The 21,820-nt window shown below is 41.9% G+C and overlaps 1 protein-coding gene across 4 annotated transcripts in view; it reads right to left on the bottom strand.

Annotated features, from left to right (window-relative positions):
- Positions 1-21,820, bottom strand: part of apc (APC regulator of WNT signaling pathway) — a 177,809-nt gene that overhangs the window by 94,889 nt on the left and 61,100 nt on the right. For 3 of the 4 annotated variants that reach the window (XM_048526851.2, XM_048526850.2, XM_059644691.1), the window contains exon 2: positions 8,301-8,459. In XM_048526851.2, the coding sequence (XP_048382808.1) occupies positions 8,301-8,441 (141 nt within the window). In that variant the 5' untranslated portion in view covers positions 8,442-8,459. Of the gene's footprint in view, positions 1-8,300; positions 8,460-21,820 lie in introns of those variants that run through there. The other variant, XM_048526853.2, reaches the window with a different exon arrangement.

Here is a 21,820-nt window from a genome sequence, read left to right on the forward strand (position 1 = left end):
AGACAACAGTGAAGATGCAGGAGGCATGCCAGAGTCACCACGCTGATCCACGCAAATGTCAACACCCTCACCAGATAGCAATGCACCCTTAATAGGAAATCGTAGTAGATTTACTTAACAAATAGTGACAAATTTCTCCTAGTTTTTGCTGTTTAACTGGAAGGAACTGGCTTATCCAAAACTGTTGATTGGAGAAGGAATCTTCACAATTCAGTTGAAGAATTTAAAAAGAGGGCAATAAAAGACTGTCAATAAAACACTTGGAGGCTGCCCACATGCCTGCAAATGCTATTAAATGCTTTAGAGAAATCTGGAGTTAAGATCATATAAAATAAAAACAGGAGTAGGCCATTTGGCCCCTCAGACCTGCTCTGCCATTCAACAGTACAAAGTCAAGAGAAAAGCAATTAGTGACAATACTCTGGTTATGAATGGATGAGCAAGAATAGATCCGAATGAAGGATAAAGTTCTGACAGGAACAGTGACATTGCTTAGTGGCAGGCTTCTATATCTAGCATGGTGATCAAGAGGAAAAATGAGACAGTCAATAGCTTGACGAAAATGGGGCTTAAAAGAGCAAAAGATGGAGCATCTCCAATGGCAAACTGAGGTCAAAAACGACTACAAAAGGTCAAAAAAGTTAAAATGCACTTTTCTCTTCAAGAATTACAATTAATTGTTTCTTACATGGCTACATGAGAGGTAATGCACGAAGACCCAGATTATTTACAGCAGTATTCTTGTCAAGATAGCAAATCTAAAAAAGGTAAAAATCAAACCAATGCATCTGCTGCAAATGCACTAGACGAGAAGTTACCACCACGAGTGTCACCATTATGTGCTCATCGTGCACATGAAAAAGAAGTCTCACACCATACAGAACTGGAACCAAAAGTACAGTAATTGTTATTGAGGCCTCACCCTTGCCTTCTGGCTAGCCATTAAGTATATGCTTTATAATGAGAAATTGTACCACTGCATCATTGTAGATTCAACAGTACAAGTTGTAGAAGTCTCCAAGATCTAATAGACAGGCAAGCTTACTCTCAAATGACATCATATGCTTTGGACTCGGTGCATGTAATATGCACTCTCTACGGTTGAAGTGGCAAAAACAGAGCCATGAAATATCATCTGTAACCAAAGAGATGCAATTAATAGTATAGAACATAGAACATTACAGCACAGAACAGGCCCTTCGGCCCTCGATGTTGTGCCGACCTGTCATACCGATCTCAAGCCCATCTAACCTACACTATTCCATGTACGTCCATATGCTTGTCCAATGACGACTGATATGTACCTAAAGTTGGCGAATCTACTACCGTTGCAGGCAAAGCGTTCCATTCCCTTACTACTCTGAGTAAAGAAACTACCTCTGACATCTGTCCTATATCTTTCACCCCTCAATTTAAAGCTATGCACCCTCATGCTCGCCGTCACCATCCTAGGAAAAAGGCTCTCCCTATCCACCCTATCTAACCCTCTGATTATTTCATGTTTCAATTAAGTCACACACAAAACAATCATTGTGTCAGTTATGCCTCAGTTGATTGTGTTTTCAGCCAAGTCCCTCGGCTTTGGGTTCAATGTCAGGGCTTGAACATTAAAATCAAGGCCAACATTCCAGGACAGTACTGAGGGAGTGGCTCAATGTAAGAGATGCTGCAGCAGGGCCCCATTTGCTGCTTGGGGGTGGAAGTAAAAGATCCCATGGCACCAGTGCAAAGATGGGTTACCCAGAACATCCTATTTCTCAACCAACATCACAAACCATTTCCACTCCCCCTCCCATTCCTCAGACGACATGTCCACCCTGGGCCTCCTGCAGTGCCACAACGATGCTCCCCAAAGGTTGCAGGAACAACAACTCATATTCAGCTTCGGAACCCTGCAGCCCAGTGGTATCAATGTGGGTTTCACAAGCTTCAAAATCTCCCCTTCCCCCATTGCATCCCAAAACCAGCCCAGCTCGTCCCTGCCTCAAACTGTTCTCCTTTCACCTACCCCCTCCTCCCACCTGAAGACACACCACCATTTCCTACCTAACCTCATCCCGCCTCACTGACCTGTCCGTCCTCCCTACTTCCCCACCTACACTCACCCTTACTGGCTCCATCCCCGCCTCTTTAACTTGTCTGTCTCCTCTCCACCTATCTTCTCCCCTATCCATCTTCAATCCACCTCCCCCTCTCTATTTCAGAACCCTCTTCCCCTCCCCCACTTCTGATAGAGAGTCTAGGCCCAAAACATCAGCCTTCCTGCTCCTAAAGATGCTGCTTGGCCTGCTGTGTTCATCCAGCTCCACACCTTGTTATCTCACAAAACAAACATTATCTAGCCATTACCATATGAGTTTACTGCAAGCAAAATTGGCTGCTGTATTTCCTATATTTTAACAGTAAAGGCAAAGTTGCCACAGTAGCTGTATACTCTGGTCAGACTATCATTAGAGACATGACTGGTGGTGGTTTAACTTGAGGGTCATCAAATCTCAGGCAAGGAGAGCTTGAGAAATAGAATCCTTCATGGGAACCTTAACCAGTTCTGGAACTGAACCCCAGCCGTTGGTGTCACTGTATTGCAAACTAGCTGCCTAGCCAACTGCGTTAAAAACTGCAAAAAGGCATTTAGTTGGCTGCAAAAGTGCTTTGACAGGTACAGTAGTTGTGAAAGGCTTGATATAAATGCAAGTATTTTGATGTTTTTAAAGTTTTTTTTCCTAGAGATAGGAAATTGGACTAGAAGTTTAGTTTGATGTTTATTAGGATACCAATGTTGCAGACGGACTGGTTAAGCTTGGTGACAGAAGCCATTGGGTTTTGGTCTTGTCAATATTTAGTTACAGGAACCACAGAATGCTTACTTCATAACTATCATGGCTATATTGGTTAACTGAAGGAATAATTCACCTAGTCTCATTCCCCTGCCTTCTCTCCATAGCCCAGCATTATCTTGCTTTGAAAATAATAATCCAATGCCCTCCTGAATGTTTCAATCGTACCTGCCTTTTAGGCAATGCATTCCATATTCTAACCGTTTGCTGTGTGAAAAAGATTTTCCCTGTGCCAGCATTGCTTCTTTCACCACTTACCATAAGTTTGCACCCTTTGCTTTCCAATCTTTCAACAATGGGAACAATTTCATCCCATTTACACTGTCTATGCCTTTCATTGTTTTTAATACCTGGTACTCAACTCCTCTTAGTCAGAAGTCCCAACATTTCCCAACTAACTACATAGCTGAAGTGCATTATCCCTGATGCCATACTCAATCTATCCAAACTTTTACCTTCCAAAAGAAGTATAGTGCATAGAACTGCACGTTGACTCAAATCCAGTTTTTTATGCAAATTTAAGTTACTTGTTTTTGTGTTACATGTCTGTAAATGATAAAGCACAGGATCGCTTGGAAATTTTCTAATTAATCTGTTTAAGAGGTGTTATCACATACCACTGAAGCAGGTCGGTTCTGGAACCCAAGCTTCTTGGCTCAGAGATAGGGACACTACCTCAAGTGCCCTATCCAGCATGTTATGTTTTATTGAATTAGCTCTTAACCTGATAACCATTTCCAAAGATCTAGGCCTATATTTACTCAATTTATGTCAGTAAAATACTACTGAACCACAATGGTGATCTTGAATCTCCCCAGCTTTCAACCAACATTTTTCTTTTGAATAATTTGTTCACTTAAGTATCAAAGATCAATTTACAAATAAACTAATCAGTAAGCGATCTATTCCAATGGATTTAACTGGTATTGAAGAAAACCTATTTACATAAGGCACTTAAAACAATTACATTTCAATACATCATCATTCCTGCTGTTCTGATGGCTGTGAGCAATATTGCTGCACCTGAGTTTCACATCATCCATAAATTTTGAAGCTGTGCCTGTACATCAAGATCTATGTCAACAATATCTATTGGGAAGAACAGGCACCCTTTTGCCAACATTTGGATATTTTAAAGCTACCTCCAATCTCAAAAACATACTTTAACCTTCAGTTTCCAGTCACTTGAGAAATTCTGTACCGTGCTATCACTTTGCCTTATGTTCCCCGAGCTATGCTCGCAACTCCACTCTGTAGCGCTTTATTGATTGCTTTTGTTTTGTCCATGGACACAACTTGAACAATATCCTCGACAACCCAGTACATGGATAATCTAGCTACTGGTGCAACAATTAGTTTGTTGAACTCTACTGGTGAATAACAAATTGGGTTTTATTCTTGAGGCAATCACCTTTGAGTCGGTTTTACTAATTCTTCCGTAGGTTAACAGATGCACGGCACACCTATATCACAAAATCATAATATATCTCCCAGCAAGATGTATTATTAATGTATTTTTGTGAGCCATCACAATGGCTTTTGTGGATGCTACATGTAATTGTGCTTTGCAAAGGAACAGTAAGGCAAGGACTTCAGATGTCTTGGCTAACAATCATCCCTCAGCCAACTTTCTGTTCAATTGCCTGTTTACCTCTCTTCATTAGGTTAAAGTCTCGTTTTTTTTAAGGACATTAAATTACATCTTTTCTGATTTTTTGACTGATACATTCTGTATATTTTGCACTTTAAAGGAAGTCTGCTATGACATCATTTTTCAAGACAAACAAACAATCAGTGCTACTACACTGCTTAAAACATCTGGGTTTAAAATGTGTAGTATCTTATATCATCCAAAAAAGATAACCATGTTTTCACTAATGCTGATTTCAAAGTTACCCATGAGAGCACCCATCGTTTTCAGAGCTAATTCAACACAAATGAATGGTGAGAAGTGAACCCTAATTAAATAAACTTTGTTGCTACAAGTTTTCCTAGGCAAGGATCAAGCTTGTCACAAAGATGTGTGCAAAATGTAGAATAGTAATCTTGAGTTTTATGACCTGGTGTAACATCTTGGACTCAATACAGTGGAGCTGGAGAAACATGGCAGGTCAGACAGCATAAGAGGAGCAGGAGAGTCAGCATTTTGGATTGGGTCCCTTCTTGGGCTGCTCTTAAAAAGGGAAAGAAAATAACTAGAAGTGCTAAAACACAAGTCACCTCATCTATAAGTCTGTCAAGTTTTGCAAAACCTCTGAAATCAAACTACCAGGGAGGATTTCTGTGCAGTTGTCCTGAAGATCTTTACATCTTCATTTTTCTAGTCACTGAAAAATCTAAGGATAACAAGTCAGCGAGCGTCTCAATTATTGACCGGAACAAAGATGGCCTACCGAAATTCATTATGTAAAGTGGGAGATAAAGACCCACTGCTTTAATGGCATCTTGACAGCTCTGACAATGGGAGATCAAAACTCTTTATTGATATCGATTGTGGCACACAATGGGAGCAATCAGCTATTATTTGATCAAAATCCTACTGAGGACATCTGTTTGTAACAATGAGTTTACAGAAAGCAACAGAAGAGAGCCAAGCAGAATGCAACCTCTCCCTCACTCTGCAATTCTCCAACTTGGGTCCTATCTCTGTCATATCTCAGAATACATCACAGGTAGAAGATTTTAATTTGAAGGAACTTCATGTGCCACAGCATGCAGCCAGTTTAAAAGACACTATGAAAAACAAAAGGCAGCTACGTTGGTCATAACACAAGTTTCAGAACCACTTGAAGATTTCTTTCTTTCTTTGTGACTTGGATTTTCTTCAACTTCACCTCCCCCTCCCATATAATTTGCTTTCTTTTCCCACACCTGTGTACATGTGTCTCTCTCCCTCTCACAGAATTCGTAACAGGTTAATCTTTTCAATTGGTTCTATGTTTTTTTTTGAAGGAGCTTCACAGAAACCAAAAACACTTTTTGGTTAACTCAATGGATCTTGCTCATTTGTTTCTTCATATAGATTTGCAAGGTGAAGAATATACTAAAATAAAATTTAAAAAAAAATCACAGTTTGTTAAAAATTCAAAAACTTTTGTTATAAACAATCTCAGGACGAAAAGAGACAAATTTATTTAACCTTCAACTTAGTCATTACAACCTCAAGAGTGGGTTGTGAGGCTGTTGCTGAGCAACTTTTGAGGGACATTAACAAGTTGACCAAACGGACAGACGACATGGGATAGAAATTTCTAAGCAGAGAAAGGTGCAGTGATGCATTTTGGTACAAGAAACATGAAGTGACAATACAGGCTGAATGGTACAACTTTGATGGGAGTATAAGAGCAAAGGGACCTTGGGGTTCAAGTACATAATTCTTCAAAGATTGCCAGGCAAGTTGAAAGATCATTAGGAAGGCCTATAGAATCCTTGGGTTTATAAATAGAGGCACAAAGTATTAAGGCATAGAAGTAAACCTCTACAAATACATGGTCTGAGCAATTTAAGAGCATTGTGTTGCTCTCTGGGCGCCTTATTTAAGGAAGGACATGAAAGGCCTGGAGACAGTGCAAAGGCAAAATTAGAAAAATTAGGTTTATACTGCTTGCAGCAGCTAAGATTAAGACGTAACTTTATCAAGGTGTTCAAAATTAGGTTTATACTGCTTGCAGCAGCTAAGATTAAGATGTAACTTTATCAAGGTGTTCAAAATTATGAATAATTCTAACAGGGTAAAGGAGGGCACTCCACTACCATTAGTTGGTAAGTCACGAACAGAAGATCATAGTTTCAAGCCTGTCAGCAAGGCAGCTAGGACTGAGAGAAGGCGAAATTTCTTTCCTCAGAGTTGCTAGAATTTGGAATGCACTGACTTGAAGAATGGTGGAAGCAGATTCCCTGGGTGTTTCAAAAGATAGCTGCATGTATATTTGAAAGTGATCAATTTAGAGTGCTACAGAGATTGGGCTGGAGAATGGGATGAGCTAAGTAGCTCTTTTGGGAGTGGTACTGATGATGGGTTGAATGGCCTCCTTCCATACTGTTAAATTATATGATTGTAAGATTTTAGTGATTTGAAACTTGAGATTGAGAGTCAATTAATTGGATAGATTTAAAAAGAGGCGAAAGCATTAGAATATTAAAAGTTTCAGGTCCCTATTGCAGCAGAAATGCTGGCGGCCATGATATGCATTTGTCACTCAGTTTAATCAATTCAACCTTCCCAATATTCAAACTGGTGAACTACTGACTGGCCCATAACTTCATAGTAACAGCACAGTGAATTCCACTTTTGAATTATCTGTTATGAAAATGATTTTTCAAAGATTTCCTTGTGAGAAAGTCGATAACAATCACTATTTTTGTACATTTCCACATCAAATTAGGTCAGCTTTTACTGGCCATCAACCAATCCTTTATCTTGTGTTACTACTCCAAAATGCAATGGCACAAAACCTCCTGGAAGTCTCCTAATATTTATATGGAACATATTGCATTTTTGGCGTTTCAAGATATTAGATATTCTCACCATAGCTTTAACAACATTCAAACGTCGCAGGCTAGGAGAAAGCTATGTGCACTTGTAAGGTCAGAATATAGCGCTCTTTGAATACCCAATGTAAGCAACTAACCACAGGAAGACCAAGATAATTTCTGAAGAGGACTGAATTTAATATTACAACAATCCTATGCAGTAAGATCAATAAGAACGAGAAGAAAAAAATTTAAATTTGTGGTCTTGAATTAACTACGATCAACGCAAACCATATGGATCAATGAAAGGCTACTTGGGATCCCTCGGTCTTGAAAAGTATTAAAAAAGAAAACTTCACTGAAACCGGGTGCAACTAATTGGAGAAACTAATGTAACTATAATTTGAAATTAGCTGTCAGAAAGGCAAATGAATACCAGCACAAACTACAAAAGACAATGTTGTTAGAAAACATTTCACACAAAGATCACTGACAGATTGAAATCCTTCAAATAGGGAAGCAAAAGTAAAAATTTGAGAATGATGGATAGGAGGATACGGCAATAGCAAGACTGTAGATTTCTAAGGAAGGAGGAACAACTGCCTCCATAGTTAACTGTGTAGAAAGGTATAATGGTAGCACAAATCAGCCTTAAACACAACAGGTGACAAATATCCAATTTATGGAACTGGTAAGTTCAAGCAGTTGCTCATATGAATATTCCACCACAAAGCCAATTGGAATTTTTAATATTGTATTTCCATATGTGTCCCCGTCTAAAACATGAATTTATCTTAATACTATGGCCACTTAACAACAGTGGAATATTTTTGATGGAAAGAAAATGCTGCACATAAATTTCAACTACATATGGTTTCACAATATCTAGGCCAACTTCCTCCAATGCCACACTAACAAGTAACAGTGCTAATAACAGAAATTTTACTCAAGTGGAATATCGTCTTCAGTTTGCAGAAAACTGAAAAGTACCTTCATATTGAATGCCTCTGTCTCTAGCTGTGTCAGATGGCTTGAATTGTCTTCTAATTCCTGTCGCAGATTTGAATTCTCCATTTTAAGTGCCTCCACCTGCTTCAGGAGCTGATCATATGAAGCTGATGATGCAGCCATCCTGAAGTAGACACTGACCTGTTTAAAACAAAATAAATATATTAGCTACACTCCTATCCTTTCAGCATTCTTTCTAAACAAAGCTGACATCATTTACAATGTGCCTATCAAAAACAGCACATTTGAAATACTAAGCCTGCAAAACATACACAACACTTCCCATTTAATGATAGCGAATATAATTTTTTGATTGAACTTCTTCCCATTGGTTTCCCCTTAAATTGCTATTTTGCCTTTGATCTTCAAAGTTTAAACCACTTCGAAAATAACTGTAATGAAGATAGTAGACTTAAGATTTTCTAATCCTGTTATTCTTACAAAACAAAATTCTGCCTCTCCATAGGCATTATGTAACTTAATGGGCTGAAAGGCTTCCTTCTCTGTTTCTCTCCTTACACGGCATATTGAAAGCATGGAATGAAATGGCAACTTTGGCCCAAAGACCAACTCTTAGATAGAATATACGCAATCTACCCCAAGATTGACTTTGTCCTATACATTTAGCTGTCGCCGCCAAGTTATTCCCAAATATAATTGGGTAAATCTGTAAATCATAAACTTTACCACATCTTCAGTATTCAACCATGGCCAAAGACCCATCAGCCAGTGCTGTAGCTCGGATTATTTTGGCCTGAAGGATTTGATTGTTTTAGTCTACAGAATCAAGGCCACAACAATTTAAATCTTTTGATTCAGTTAATTACCAGAGCATCAATGGTTTGATTCAACAGTATGCTGCATATACTAAAATTCAGAACAATATTCCCTAGGTTTACCTTGAGGCTCACTAACCTTGCCATGATCCACTGAAATTAAAGTGACATGCCATATTTTAAATTAGGTACATCAACATCTCAAGCATCTGGATCCCTTTTTACCATATCACTCGAAGAGCGCAGAACATGATAGACATTGTGGTTTAGGTGGGAAATTCAATGATATTGGAAAAGCAGGATCTGACCAAAATGGACTGGGAGCAAGAGCTTGCAGGAAAATCTACAAAAGTGGTGAGGGTGGCAGGTATACTTTAGGTTCAAAAAAAACAATTTGGAGACTTCCAGTTTCAAGATATTCTTTTTACTCTGACATGTAGGAACAAGAAGCCAACAGAACCATGGTGTCTCGGAATATTAGGTTAAGATGGAAAGAAAAGAGCAAATTAACAGACCCCCTAATGGAATATAGAAAGTCCAGGGGGAAACTTACAAATCAATTACGAGAACAGAGGTAATGAGAAAACACTGGTAGGTAAAGTTAGATAAAATCCCAAGGCATTCCACAGACATATTAAAGGGGATAAGGATAATCAGGGAAAGAGTAGGGCCCATTGGAGACCAAGGGGACAGTGTGTGGAGACAGAGGACATTAGAGGAGTACTAAACGAGTACTTCACTTCAGTCTTCACTTGAGTAGATGGATATACTTACAGAATTTGGGAAGAGGGACTGTGAAGTACTTCAGCAGACTGACATGGGATTGTGGCAAGAGAGATCTTGGTAGGATTAAAAGTGGACAAATCCCCAGATCAGAATGAGCTGTATTGCAGGCTGCTGTGGGAAGTGAGGGTGTAAATTACAGGGGCTCTGGCTGACACTTTCTAATTCCTCTTTGGCTAAAGGGGAGTTGCCAGAGAACTGGAGGACAGCCAATGTGGTTCCACTTTACAAGAAGGGTGGTAGGGATGAACTAGGGAACTACAAACCTGTGAGTCTCACAATAGTGGTTAGAAAGGAACAGTCAGCATATCTTTTTTCACAGAGAGGTCATACCTAACAAAGTTAACTGAAGTTTGAGAGGAGGTATCAGGTGTGTAGGTGAGAGCTGATGTAGTTTAAATATATTTCAGCAAAACCTTTGAAAAAGTTTCATAAATGAGACTACGAAGAAGGTAAATGCACATAGGATCCCGGGTAACTTGGCAAGATGGATCCAAAATTAGATTAGTCCTACGACATAGAGTGGTAGTAGAGGCTGTTTGTGCAACTGGAGGGCGGTGTCAGGTGGCATACCACAAGATATAAAATGATTAATGAGGATACATACATGTGTATGGGGACAGGTGGTCAATAGTAAGGAAGGTGGTTTTGGGTTACAGGAAGGTATAGAAAGATTAGTCAGTATCAGTAGCAGATGGAATTTAACATTGCTTAAATGTTAAGAGATGCAGTTTCTAAGATGTAACAAGACACAGAAATACTCAATGAATGGCAGGAAACTAGGAAACCCAGAGGAACAGAGGGATCTTAGGGTGCTTGACCAGAGATCCCTGAAGGTAACTGGACAGGTTAATAGGGTGATTAAAGAGGAAAATGGGATGCTTGCCTTTATCAGTTGTGGCACAGACAACAGAAGAGTTAAGATTGGAACTGAACAAAATTTTGGTTTGGCCAGCTGGCGTAGTGTGCGCAGTTCTGGTCACCACATCACAGGAAGCATGTGATTGCACTGGAGGTGGTGCAAAGGAGATTGGGATGAAGCATTTGAGCTATTAAGAGAGGCTGAACAGGCTTGGATAACAAGGTGTAGGGCCAGATGAACACAGCAGGCCAGGCAGCATCAGAGGAGCAAGAAAGCTGACATTTCAGGTCTGGACCCTTCATCAGGCCCGAAACGTCAGCTTTCCTGCTCCTCTGATGCTGCCTGGCCTGCTGTATTCATCCAGCTGTACACCTTATCATCTCAGACTCCAGCATCAGCAGTTCTTATCTCTGAACAGGCTTGGGATATTTTCTTTAGACGAGAGTGCTGACAGGAGATCGGATTGAGGTGATTATGAAGGGCATAGACAGGGTGGAAAGGAATCAGCTGTTTGCCCTAGTTGAAGACTCAATAATGAGGCGGCATAATTTGAAAAGTTAAGGGCAGAAGGTTTAGAAGGGAATGGAGAAAGTGTTTTTCACTCAGAAGGTGGTGGGAATCGAGAAGGAATGTACAGGCGGGAAACCTCAACTTTTAAAAAATACTTGGTTGAGAAATGTCACACTATTCAAAGCTATGAGGCAAGTGCTGGGAAGTTGGATAAGAATGACAGACCAACGTCGACACGATGGGCCTCTTTTGTGTTATATGACTCAGTGCTCTAAGTGAGTCAAGATTGTGGAATTAGATTTTGAGAAATAAAAAGAATTTAAAGTAAATACCATACAATAGCAAACAGAGGAATGCTAATATGGAACTAGTTAGCAGCTTTAAAATATTGCAGTCCACTGAGATGCTTTTAGCTCCCATTTATAGACAGATCAGAAAGCTGCAAGGAGGGGCTGTCATTTTCAAAGCTCTCATTTGCCTATTACTTCAATCTAACAACTCATGAATCTAAGAACTCATTAAAGAAATGGCAGGCCCAAATGCAATTAAAGAATGCACACTTGCACCTAAAGGCTGTCAAGCCAACTGAAGGATCAGCAACTCAGGCAAAGGCACTGGGAGTACTGGCAACTATGAGGATGGCTCATAGATGACAACATTATGGCGACGGCATCCACTTCCAGCCAGATAAGTGGGATCCAGTTAGCTGAAACTAGCTTCAGTGTGGGCAGGTTGTCACAGGTTGCCCTTTAGTGTCTCCCTCACTTAATTTCTCACACTCCACAAACATAGCAATTGTAAGAATTAAGCAAATGACCATCACACATGACAAAATCCACCATGCAACTTGAGAAGAGAAACTCAGATGGCCACTGGGCTGGACAGCACCACTGTATTACTCCTACTGATAAAATGGTATAATGGTAAAAGATGAATTATTGTACAAATGCGGACGAATGGGATTGTGGGAGATAAAGCAGTTTGGATCAGAAATTGGCTTGCTGAAAGAAGACAGAGGGTGGTAGTTGATGGGAAATGTTCATCCTGGAGATCAGTTATTAATGGTGTACCGCAAGGGTCGGCGTTGGGTCCGCTGCTGTTCGTCCTTTTTATAAATGACCTGGATGAGGGCATAGAAGCATGGGTTAGTAAATTTGCAGACGACACTAAGGTCGGTGGAGTTGTGGATAGTGACGAAGGATGCTGTATTCAGAGAGACATAGATAAGCTGCAGAGCTGGGCTGAGAGGTGGCAAATGGAGTTTAATGCAGACAAGTGTGAGGTGATGCACTTTGGTAGGAGTAACCGCAATGCAAAGTACTAGGCTAATGGTAAGACTCTTGGTAGTGTAGATGAGCAGAGAGATCTCGGTGTCCATGTACACACATCCTTGAAAGTTGCCACCCAGGTTGACAGGGCTGTTAAGAAGGCATACAGTGTTTTAGCTTTTATTAATAGAGGGATCGAGTTCCGGAAGCAAGGAGGTTATGGTGAAGCTGTACAAAACTCTGGTGCAGCCGCACTTGGAGTATTGTGTACAGTTCTGGTCACCGCATTATAAGGAGGATGTGGAAGCTTTGGAAAGGGTGCAGAGGAGATTTACTGGGATGTTGCCTGGTATGGAGGGAAGGTCTTACGAGGAAAGGCTGAGGGGCTTGAGGCTGTTTTCATTAGAGAGAAGAAGGTTGAGAGGTGACTTAATTGAAACATATAAAATAATCAGAGGGTTGGATAGGGTGGATACGGAGAGCCTTTTTCCTAGGATGGTGACGGCAAGCACGAGGGGGCATAGCTTTAAATTGAGGGGTGAAAGATATAGGACAGATGTCAGAGGTAGTTTCTTTACTCAGAGAGAGTAGTAAGGGAATGGAGCGCTTTGCCTGCAACGGTAGTAGATTCTCCAACTTTAGGTACATTTAAGTCATCATTGGACAAGCATATGGACGTACATGGGATAGTGTAGTTCAGATGGGCTTGAGATCGGTATGACAGGTCAGCACAACATCGAGGGCCGAAGGGCCTGTACTGTGCTGTAATGTTCTATGTTCATTCAAAGACATTCCACTCCCTGCCATCCCTCACCAATCTGTAGCACTCCATTGTCCCAAAGAGCTGGTTTCTTTCTCCAAGCAGTTGCAAGGGATAACACAAATCATAAACCTGGCACAAAGCAGAGTTATTCTAGCCAAAATTTAGTGACTATAATGTAAATACAATGGAAGACCAAGCCACACTAGATGGCCGCAAAAGCAGTAAATCTCCAAGAGAATAAAGGTGGAGAGCTGGATGAACACAGCAGGCCAAGCAGAGGAGCAGGAAGGCTGATGTTTTGGGCCTAGACCCTTCTTCAGAAATGGGGGAGGGGAAGGGGGTTCCGAAATAAATGGGGACAGATGGGGAAGCAGATTGAAGATGGATAGAGAAGATCGGTGGAGAGGAGATAGACAGGTCAAAGAGGCGGGGATGGAGCCAGTTTAGGTGAGTGTAGGTGGGGAGGTAGGGAGGAGATAAGTCAGTCCAGGGAGGACAGACAGGTCAAGGGGGCAGGATGAGGTGAGTAAGTAGGAGATGGGCGTGGGGCTTGGGGTGTGAAGAGGGGATAGGTGGGAGGAAGAACAGGTTAGGGAGGCGTGGACGAGCTGGACTGGTTTTGGGAAGCAGTAGGAGGGGAGATTTTGAAACTTATGAAGTCTACATTGATACTATTGGGCTGCAGGGTTCCCAAGCGGAATACGAAATCCTGTTCCTGCAACCTTCGGGTAACATCACTGTGGCAGTGCAGGAGGCCCAGGATGGGCATTTCATCTGAAGAATGGGAGGGGGAGCTGAAATGGTTCATGACTGGAAGGTGCAGCTGTTTGGTGCGAACTGAACGTAGGTGTTCTGCAAAGTGGTCCCCAAGCCTCTGCTTACTTTCTCTGATGTAGAGGAGGCCACAACAGGAACAGCAAATGTAGTACACCACATTAGCAGATGTGCAGGTGAACATCTGCTTGATGTGGAAAGTCTTCTTGGGGCCTGGGATGGGGGTGAGGGGAGAGGTGTAGGGGCAGGTGTAGCACTTCCTGCGGGTGCAAGGAAAAGTGCCGGGTGTGGTGGGGCTGGGGAAGGGGAAAATGTGTCTGGTGGTGGGGTCGGATTGCAGATGGCGGAAGTGTTGGAGGATGATGCATTGGATCCAGAGCTTGGTGGGGTGGTACGTGAGGACAAGGGGAATTCTGTTTTGGTTGCTATTGTGGGAAGGGGGTGTGAGGGATGAGTTGCGGGAAATGCGGGACGCACGGTCGAGGGCGTTCTCGACCACTGTGGGGGGAGGTGGTGGATTGTGCAGCCCTTGAAAAATGAGGACATCTGAGACGTACAGGAGTCGAGTGCCTCATCCTGGGAGCAGATGTGGCAGAGGCGAAGGAATTGGGAATAGAGTATTTTTGCAGGAAGGTGGGTGGGAGGAGGAGTATTCTTGGTGGCTGTGGGAGTCAGTGGGCTTGAAATGGATTTCGGTTTCTCGGTGGTTGCCCAAGATGCAGACAGAGAGGTCCAGGAAGGAGAGAGAGAGAGAGAGGTATTGGAGATGGTCCAGGTGAACTTAAGGTTGGGGTGGAAGGTATTGGAGAAGTGGATGAACTGTTTGCGCTCCTTGGGGGAGCACAAGGCAGCGCTGCTACAGTCAATGTAACGAAGGATGAGGTGGGGTTTAGGGCTAGTGTAGATACAGAAGAGGGATTGTTCCACGTAACCTATAAAGAGGCAGGCATAGCTTTGGCCCATGCGGGTACCACGGAGCCACCCTCTTTGCCTGCAGGAAGTGGGAGGAATTGAAAGAGAAGTTGTGAAAATGTGTTTATCTGGCAGCATTGAAAAATCACTTGTTTTCTGCAAACTATCTTGTCCAAATAAGCACCCATTTTCAGAAGTGATTATATACTAGAAAGTACAGATCCATTATCAAAAAGGTAAACTACAGCATTAGAATTCTCAAGTATCAGAATATGTTGAAAATACTCAGTAGATCAAGCAACGTTTGTGCACACAAGATGATCATCTTTTCAAATCATGCTCTCTCAGTACAGTTTCTGTCACTGGACTATGCGATTGTCTTGAATTCACTGAAAGTCTGAATTAAACACTCTGCTGGGACTTCCGATAGTGCATGGAGCGGTCCCAGACAACCAGATACTCCAAGACTTCTTTAATTTTCAGTCTTAACTATTTCAGACAGTGATTAACTCATGAGCTACAGTTCATATTAAAATAAAACGTGAGATGTTGGAAATCTGAAACAAAAACAGAAATTGCTAGAGAAACTCACTAGGTTTGACAGCATCTGAGAAGAAAAAGCAGAGTAAGTGTTTTGGGTCATGTCTTAGATAGTAAAAGTGGCACATACACACACAAAAAGGGGGGAAGGGAGAGGGAAACAGAGGAAGAGGGGTAGACGGAGAAATACTTTGTGAAATCACAAGAAGCCAAGAAACAGGGGTATACACAGACTAAATGAATGGGCAAAGATCTGATGAAGGGTACAAAGTTGGAAAAAGTTAAACTGTCAATTTTGGCAGAAAGATCATCTAGATTGGAGAGACTGTAGAGCTGAGATGAAGAGGGATATGGCTGTCTTTGTGCATGAATCACAGAAAATTAGTATGCAAGCCATCTAAGAAAGTTCTTACAATGTTAACATTCATTGCAAAGGGATTGGAATACAAAAGTAGAGAAGCCATGCTTGTTCTATAAAGGGCTTACTCATCTGCAGTACTGCATACAGTACTGACCTGATTATTTATGGAAGAATGTAAATGCATTGGAAGCAGTTCAGACAGAAGTTTACAAAACCAGTACTTGAAATGAGGAGAGAAATAATGGGAATTGCAGATGGAGAATCTGAGATAAGGTGTGGAGCTGGATGAACACAGCAGGCCAAGCAGCATCTTAGGAGGACAAGAGCTGAGGTTTGGGCCTAGACCCTTCATCAGAAAAGGGGGAACGGGGACAGGGTTCTGAACTAAATAGGGAGAGGGGGGAGGCGGATCGAAGATTGATAGAGGAGAGGATAGGCAGAGAGGACAGTATAGGTGGGGAAGTAGGGAGGAGATAGGTCAGTCCGGGGAGGACAGACAGGTCAAGGGGGTGGGATGAGGTTAGTGGGTAGGAAAAGGAGGTGTGGCTTGAGGTGGGAGGAGGGGATAGGTGAGAGGAAGAACAGGTTAGGGAGGCGGGGATGAGCTGGGCTGGTTTTGGGATGCAGTGGGGGGAGGAGAGAGGGGAGATTTTGAAGCTTGTGAAATCCACATTAATGCCATTGGGCTGCAGGGTTCCCAAGCGGAATATGAAATGCTGTTCCTGCAACCTTCAGGTGGCATCATTATGGCACTGCAGGAGGCCCAGGATAGACATGTCGTCTGAGGAATGGGAGGGGGGAGTTGAAATGGTTTGCGAGTGGGAGGTGCAGTTGTTTATTGCAAACTGAGCATAGGTGCTCTGCAAAGCAGTCGCTAAGCCTCTGCTTGGTTTCCCCAATGTAGAGGTAGCCACAACGGGTACAGTGGATACAGTATACCACATTGGTAGATGTGCAGGTGAACATCTGCTTGATGTAGAAAGTCATCTTGGGGCCTGGGATGGGAGTGAGGGAGGTGGTGTAGGGGCAAGTGTAGCACTTCCTGCGGGTGCAGGGGAAGGTGCCGGGTGTGACGGGGTTGGAGGAGAGTGCGGAGCAGACAAGGGAGTCCCAGAGAGAGTGGTCTCTCCGGAAGACAGAGAAGGGTGGGGATGGAAAAATATCTTTGGTGGTGGGGCCGGATAGTAGATGGCAGAAGTGTCAGAGGGTGATGAGTTGTATCTGGAGGTTGGAGGGGTGGTATGTGAGGACAACAGGAAATTTTTTTTGGCGGTTATTGCGGGGACGGGGTGTGAGGGATGAGTTGTGGGAAATGCGGGAGACACGGTTGAGGGCGTTCCTGACCATGGAGGGGGGCAGGAGTTGTGGGCCATGAAGAATGAGGGCATCTGGGATGTACGGGAGTGGAATGCCTCATCCTAGCAGCAGATGCGGCAGAGGCGAAAAACCACCAAAAGACGTTTTTCTATGCTTCCTCAAAAAGATGAAGTAGAATCTTTGAATATTTTAAAGGCAGAGGCAGGCAGGTTGTTATTATTTCAGATCTCCATCAACAGTGACGTGTTTTTTATAACTTGAGCTCCACACAACAATCAATAGGTTAAATCCATATGTAGCAGGAATTATCTCTGAATGCATCCAAAATAATGCCATGGGAGAATATTAAAATATGTAAGTGCAATCACAGGGAAGTAGTGGGTCACTTTCCATTGCGAGTTGTAATTTTTTAATCCAGTGATTACTAAATTACATGTGATAGCAAAAGAAACGATCAAGCATATTCTGGAAGTGTAAATTGGAATAGTTAACTCAATGCGAACTATGTTTAAAAAAAGGTGAGATAAAGAGGAAGTGATTGATGTGATTGCAAGAAAACAAAAGAGAAACAAAAAGTAACAGCAAGTTAAAGTATCAGAGATAATGGGAACTGCAGATGCTGGAGATTCCAAGATAATAAAATGTGAGGCTGGATGAACACAGCAGGCCAAGCAGCATCTCAGGAGCACAAAAGCTGACGTTTCGGGCCTAGATCCTTCATCAGAGAGGGGGATGGGGGGAGGGAACTGGAATAAATAGGGAGAGAGGGGGAGGCGGACCGAAGATGGAGCCCTGAGGTTGGTCCGGAGGGAGGAGGGTAACTTCTTCAGGTTAGGCATCCCTGGAAGAGGCTTCGCAGTGAGGTTAAAATAGTATCAGAGATAATGGGAACTGCAGATGCTGGAGATTCCAAGATAATAAAATGTGAGGCTGGATGAACACAGCAGGCCAAGCAGCATCTCAGGAGCACAAAAGCTGACGTTTCGGGCCTAGACCCTTCATCAGAGAGGGGGATGGGGGGAGGGAACTGGAATAAATAGGGAGAGAGGGGGAGGCGGACCGAAGATGGAGCCGGCTTTTGTGCTCCTGAGATGCTGCTTGGCCTGCTGTGTTCATCCAGCCTCACATTTTATTATCTTGGAATCTCCAGCATCTGCAGTTCCCATTATCTCTGATACTATTTTAACCTCACTGCGAAGCCTCTTCCAGGGATGCCTAACCTGAAGAAGTTACCCTCCTCCCTCCGGACCAACCTCAGGGCTCCATCTTCGGTCCGCCTCCCCCTCTCTCCCTATTTATTCCAGTTCCCTCCCCCCATCCCCCTCTCTGATGAAGGGTCTAGGCCCGAAACGTCAGCTTTTGTGCTCCTGAGATGCTGCTTGGCCTGCTGTGTTCATCCAGCCTCACATTTTATTAGCAAGTTAAAGTATAATGGGTCTAATGAGTGACAATTGAACAGCATTTGAAGAGTAATGTCAACTGAGACTTGTTTTTATATTATGTATTACTTTGATACTAAAATAATTACTAAAGGAAAATTCCCTAGGAAATTTAAAAGTTTTGGAATTGCAGAACTTGCCGTGCTCATGAACAGTCAGAATGATTTTGAGGGTTACACATTGCAAACAATTTTCTACATCATATACTCTGGGTGAGCACTTAGCTAAGGAAAGACATAGGAGGTGATATAGGAGAGAAGACACCTGCTTAACCAACAATACTTTTTTGAAACTATCTTGGCAATCACAGATGACAAAACACCCCCATGCCGCAGAAACTCAAAGCTATTGATGAAATGTGTTGTCAAACTAGAAAATCAGTTGGTTAAACATTCAGCGTGTTTAATGTGGTGAAGCATGGGGTAATCAATTTTGGAATGAAGGCAGTCAAGTCACATACCTTTTAATTGGCATGAAAATAAAGAGGAATACAGAGGTTTGGACTGGAGGTATACCAAACACACAATGGCAAAGTACCATGTTTAATAACAATGAAATGTCTGCTGTTGAAGCTGTTTGAGTTATGTCTCAGGGAAGTTAGAATACAAAGAGGATGATGTTTTGCCAGTTGTATACGGCCTTGGTCAGATCCAGCTTTAGTCGATTTTCAGTAGAACACCAGGAAGGAAATAGTGACCTTGGAAAGATCACAGCATCATTTTGGTAGGCCTGTATCAAGGTGGAGAGATTTAATTTTAAAGACACGTTGCAAAAACATGGACTACATTCCCTCCAGCTTCAAAGGTTGAGGCATAATCTGATTGAGACGCTTACGTTTTATACAATGTATAAAGATGCCTTGGCTCTAGTGGGGTAGACAAAAATAAAGGGGTACAACTTTAGAAGTAGAGCTGGGCCATTTTGGAGCCAAATCAGGAAGCATGTTTTCACTTTTAATGTACAAAGATGGAATTCTCATGCCCAGCAGCTGCTGAATGGTGGGCCAATTGACATTTAAGACTGAAACTGCTAAGTTTTGGTATTTTCAATTAATTTAAAAACAGAGTATTGAGCGAAGGATGATGTATGGAGTTGAGGGTGCAGATCAGCTATGATTTAACTAAAATGGTGAAAGCAGCTCCAAGAGCTGAACAGCCACCTTGGTTCTTATTGTGTGCCCTGAAGACATTAACATATCATAGAATTACATCCTAACAGAGTGGAAACGAGCCATTCAGCCAAACTAGTCCAAACCAGCCCTCCGAAAGGCACCCCACCCAGACTCATTCCATACTCCGACATTTCCCCATGTCTAACCCACCTAACCTAAACACCCCTGGACACTACGGGCAATTTAGCTTGGCCAATCCACCTGACCTGCAAATCTTTGGACTGTGGGAGGAAACCGGAGCACCCGGAAGAAACCCACACACACACACGAGAACGTGCAAACTCCACCCAGACAGTCGCCCGAGGCTGGAATTGAAACTGGGTCCCCGGCTCAGAGAGGCAGCAGTGCTAACCACTGAGCCACGATGCACCCAGAAATACGTTTAGAAATTAAAAATAATTTTAAAAATAAATTAGAAATTAAAAATAATTTAAAAAATAAATTAGAAATACATTCAGAACAATTGAGTAATAATCTGGTGAGGTACCCTAACACGGCAAAAGATACTTTCAATGTGTCAAACAATTGCATGCCAGAATGCCACAGAATCTAGATGGCATTCAATAATGTTTTTATAATACTCACTATCCATATTGTTATGGACCAGAGAAAATCTCCTCTCAAAAGTATATCAAGGAGATAGTCCAGACTCTAACAGGTTCAACTGGCAACACCAAACCCCAAATGAAAACAAAAACTAGAACACCTGTAAGTGCAAACCTGACTCAACCCGCTAAGGCTTTTGTCTAATTTAGGAAGAAACTTTGCAGCTCAAAGCTGTTAACCCACTGCTTCTGAAGCAAACATTCCGTTACCAGTGTGGCAACACCTCTCCAAGAGAAACAACACAGAACCAATCTCTTTCAAAAGGCACAGTACTGTTACAATACAACATTAATGTCTCATCACGTGGACGAAACTAAGGGCAGTAGAAAACAAAATATTAATAAAAGAATTATTCCCAAAGAAACAATCAGCTTACATAATGTTGAATAAGTATCAAGCTTAGCTAAGCATCCAGTAGGTCCCCAACTGAAATCAGCACTCAGATACACTCAAGAAACAAAATACCAAAACATTCACTCATGGGCAACAATAAAAATATCAGGCATTTTCTATGACAAATTTAAATATCTAGCTGTGATACAGAAATATATTGATACCAACTATCTTGTCTAATTCATACTGGGATTTATTTAGAGACATTTAAACAATCAATGAGTTCAAAATTAACCCTTGAAATGTCAATTAAACTGCTCAACGCTCAATTGAGAACCCTTGAGGCCATGGTGTAGAATATCTCTAAGAACAGAAGTCTAGCGGTGAGAGGGCAAACTTAAATCTAGATTTGGATAGAGGGACATGTGGGAAAAAAAGCCAGTCATTTCCTTCCAGAATCAGACCATTTGAATGCCTCCACCACAATCTCAGGCAGATCATTTCAGAACTTAAGCACTCACTGCATTTAAAAAGAAGTTTTTCATTTTGCTTTTGTTTGTCAACTAATTTATATCTTTGCCTTCTCATTCTCGATGCTTTCACAAATATGAACAGATTCTCATTATCTACTCTGTCCGGATGTCTCATGATTTAATGCAGGATTCAATCCTTTTCAACTTTCTCTTCACCAACATAAATCATCCCAGTGTTTTCAATCTATCTTTACTACTGAAACTCTTCTCTGGACCCATTCTCAAGAATCTTTTCTGTACTTTCTCATCCTTCCAGTGCCTGGGACTGGAAGTACTACTCCACCATTACTGAGATCCTATATGCTTCATTAACTGCTCAGGGCATCTCAAAACACTACACAACAGATAATTTTTCAGCTGTAGTTTTTTCTTTAAAAACAAAAACAAACAGTAGCCAACATCAGAAAGTAGCACTCCATAACTGTAAATTAATCAAAATGGCCAAGTGATGTATCTTTTAGTGTTGATCTCATTTGAAGTTGTGTCAGCCAGGACACACACAAATCACTACCCTCCTTTAAATACTGTAATGGAACATTTCACGTTCATCTAAT

This window comes from Stegostoma tigrinum, chromosome 3, assembly GCF_030684315.1.
Source record: "Stegostoma tigrinum isolate sSteTig4 chromosome 3, sSteTig4.hap1, whole genome shotgun sequence".
Lineage (NCBI taxonomy): Eukaryota > Metazoa > Chordata > Chondrichthyes > Orectolobiformes > Stegostomatidae > Stegostoma > Stegostoma tigrinum.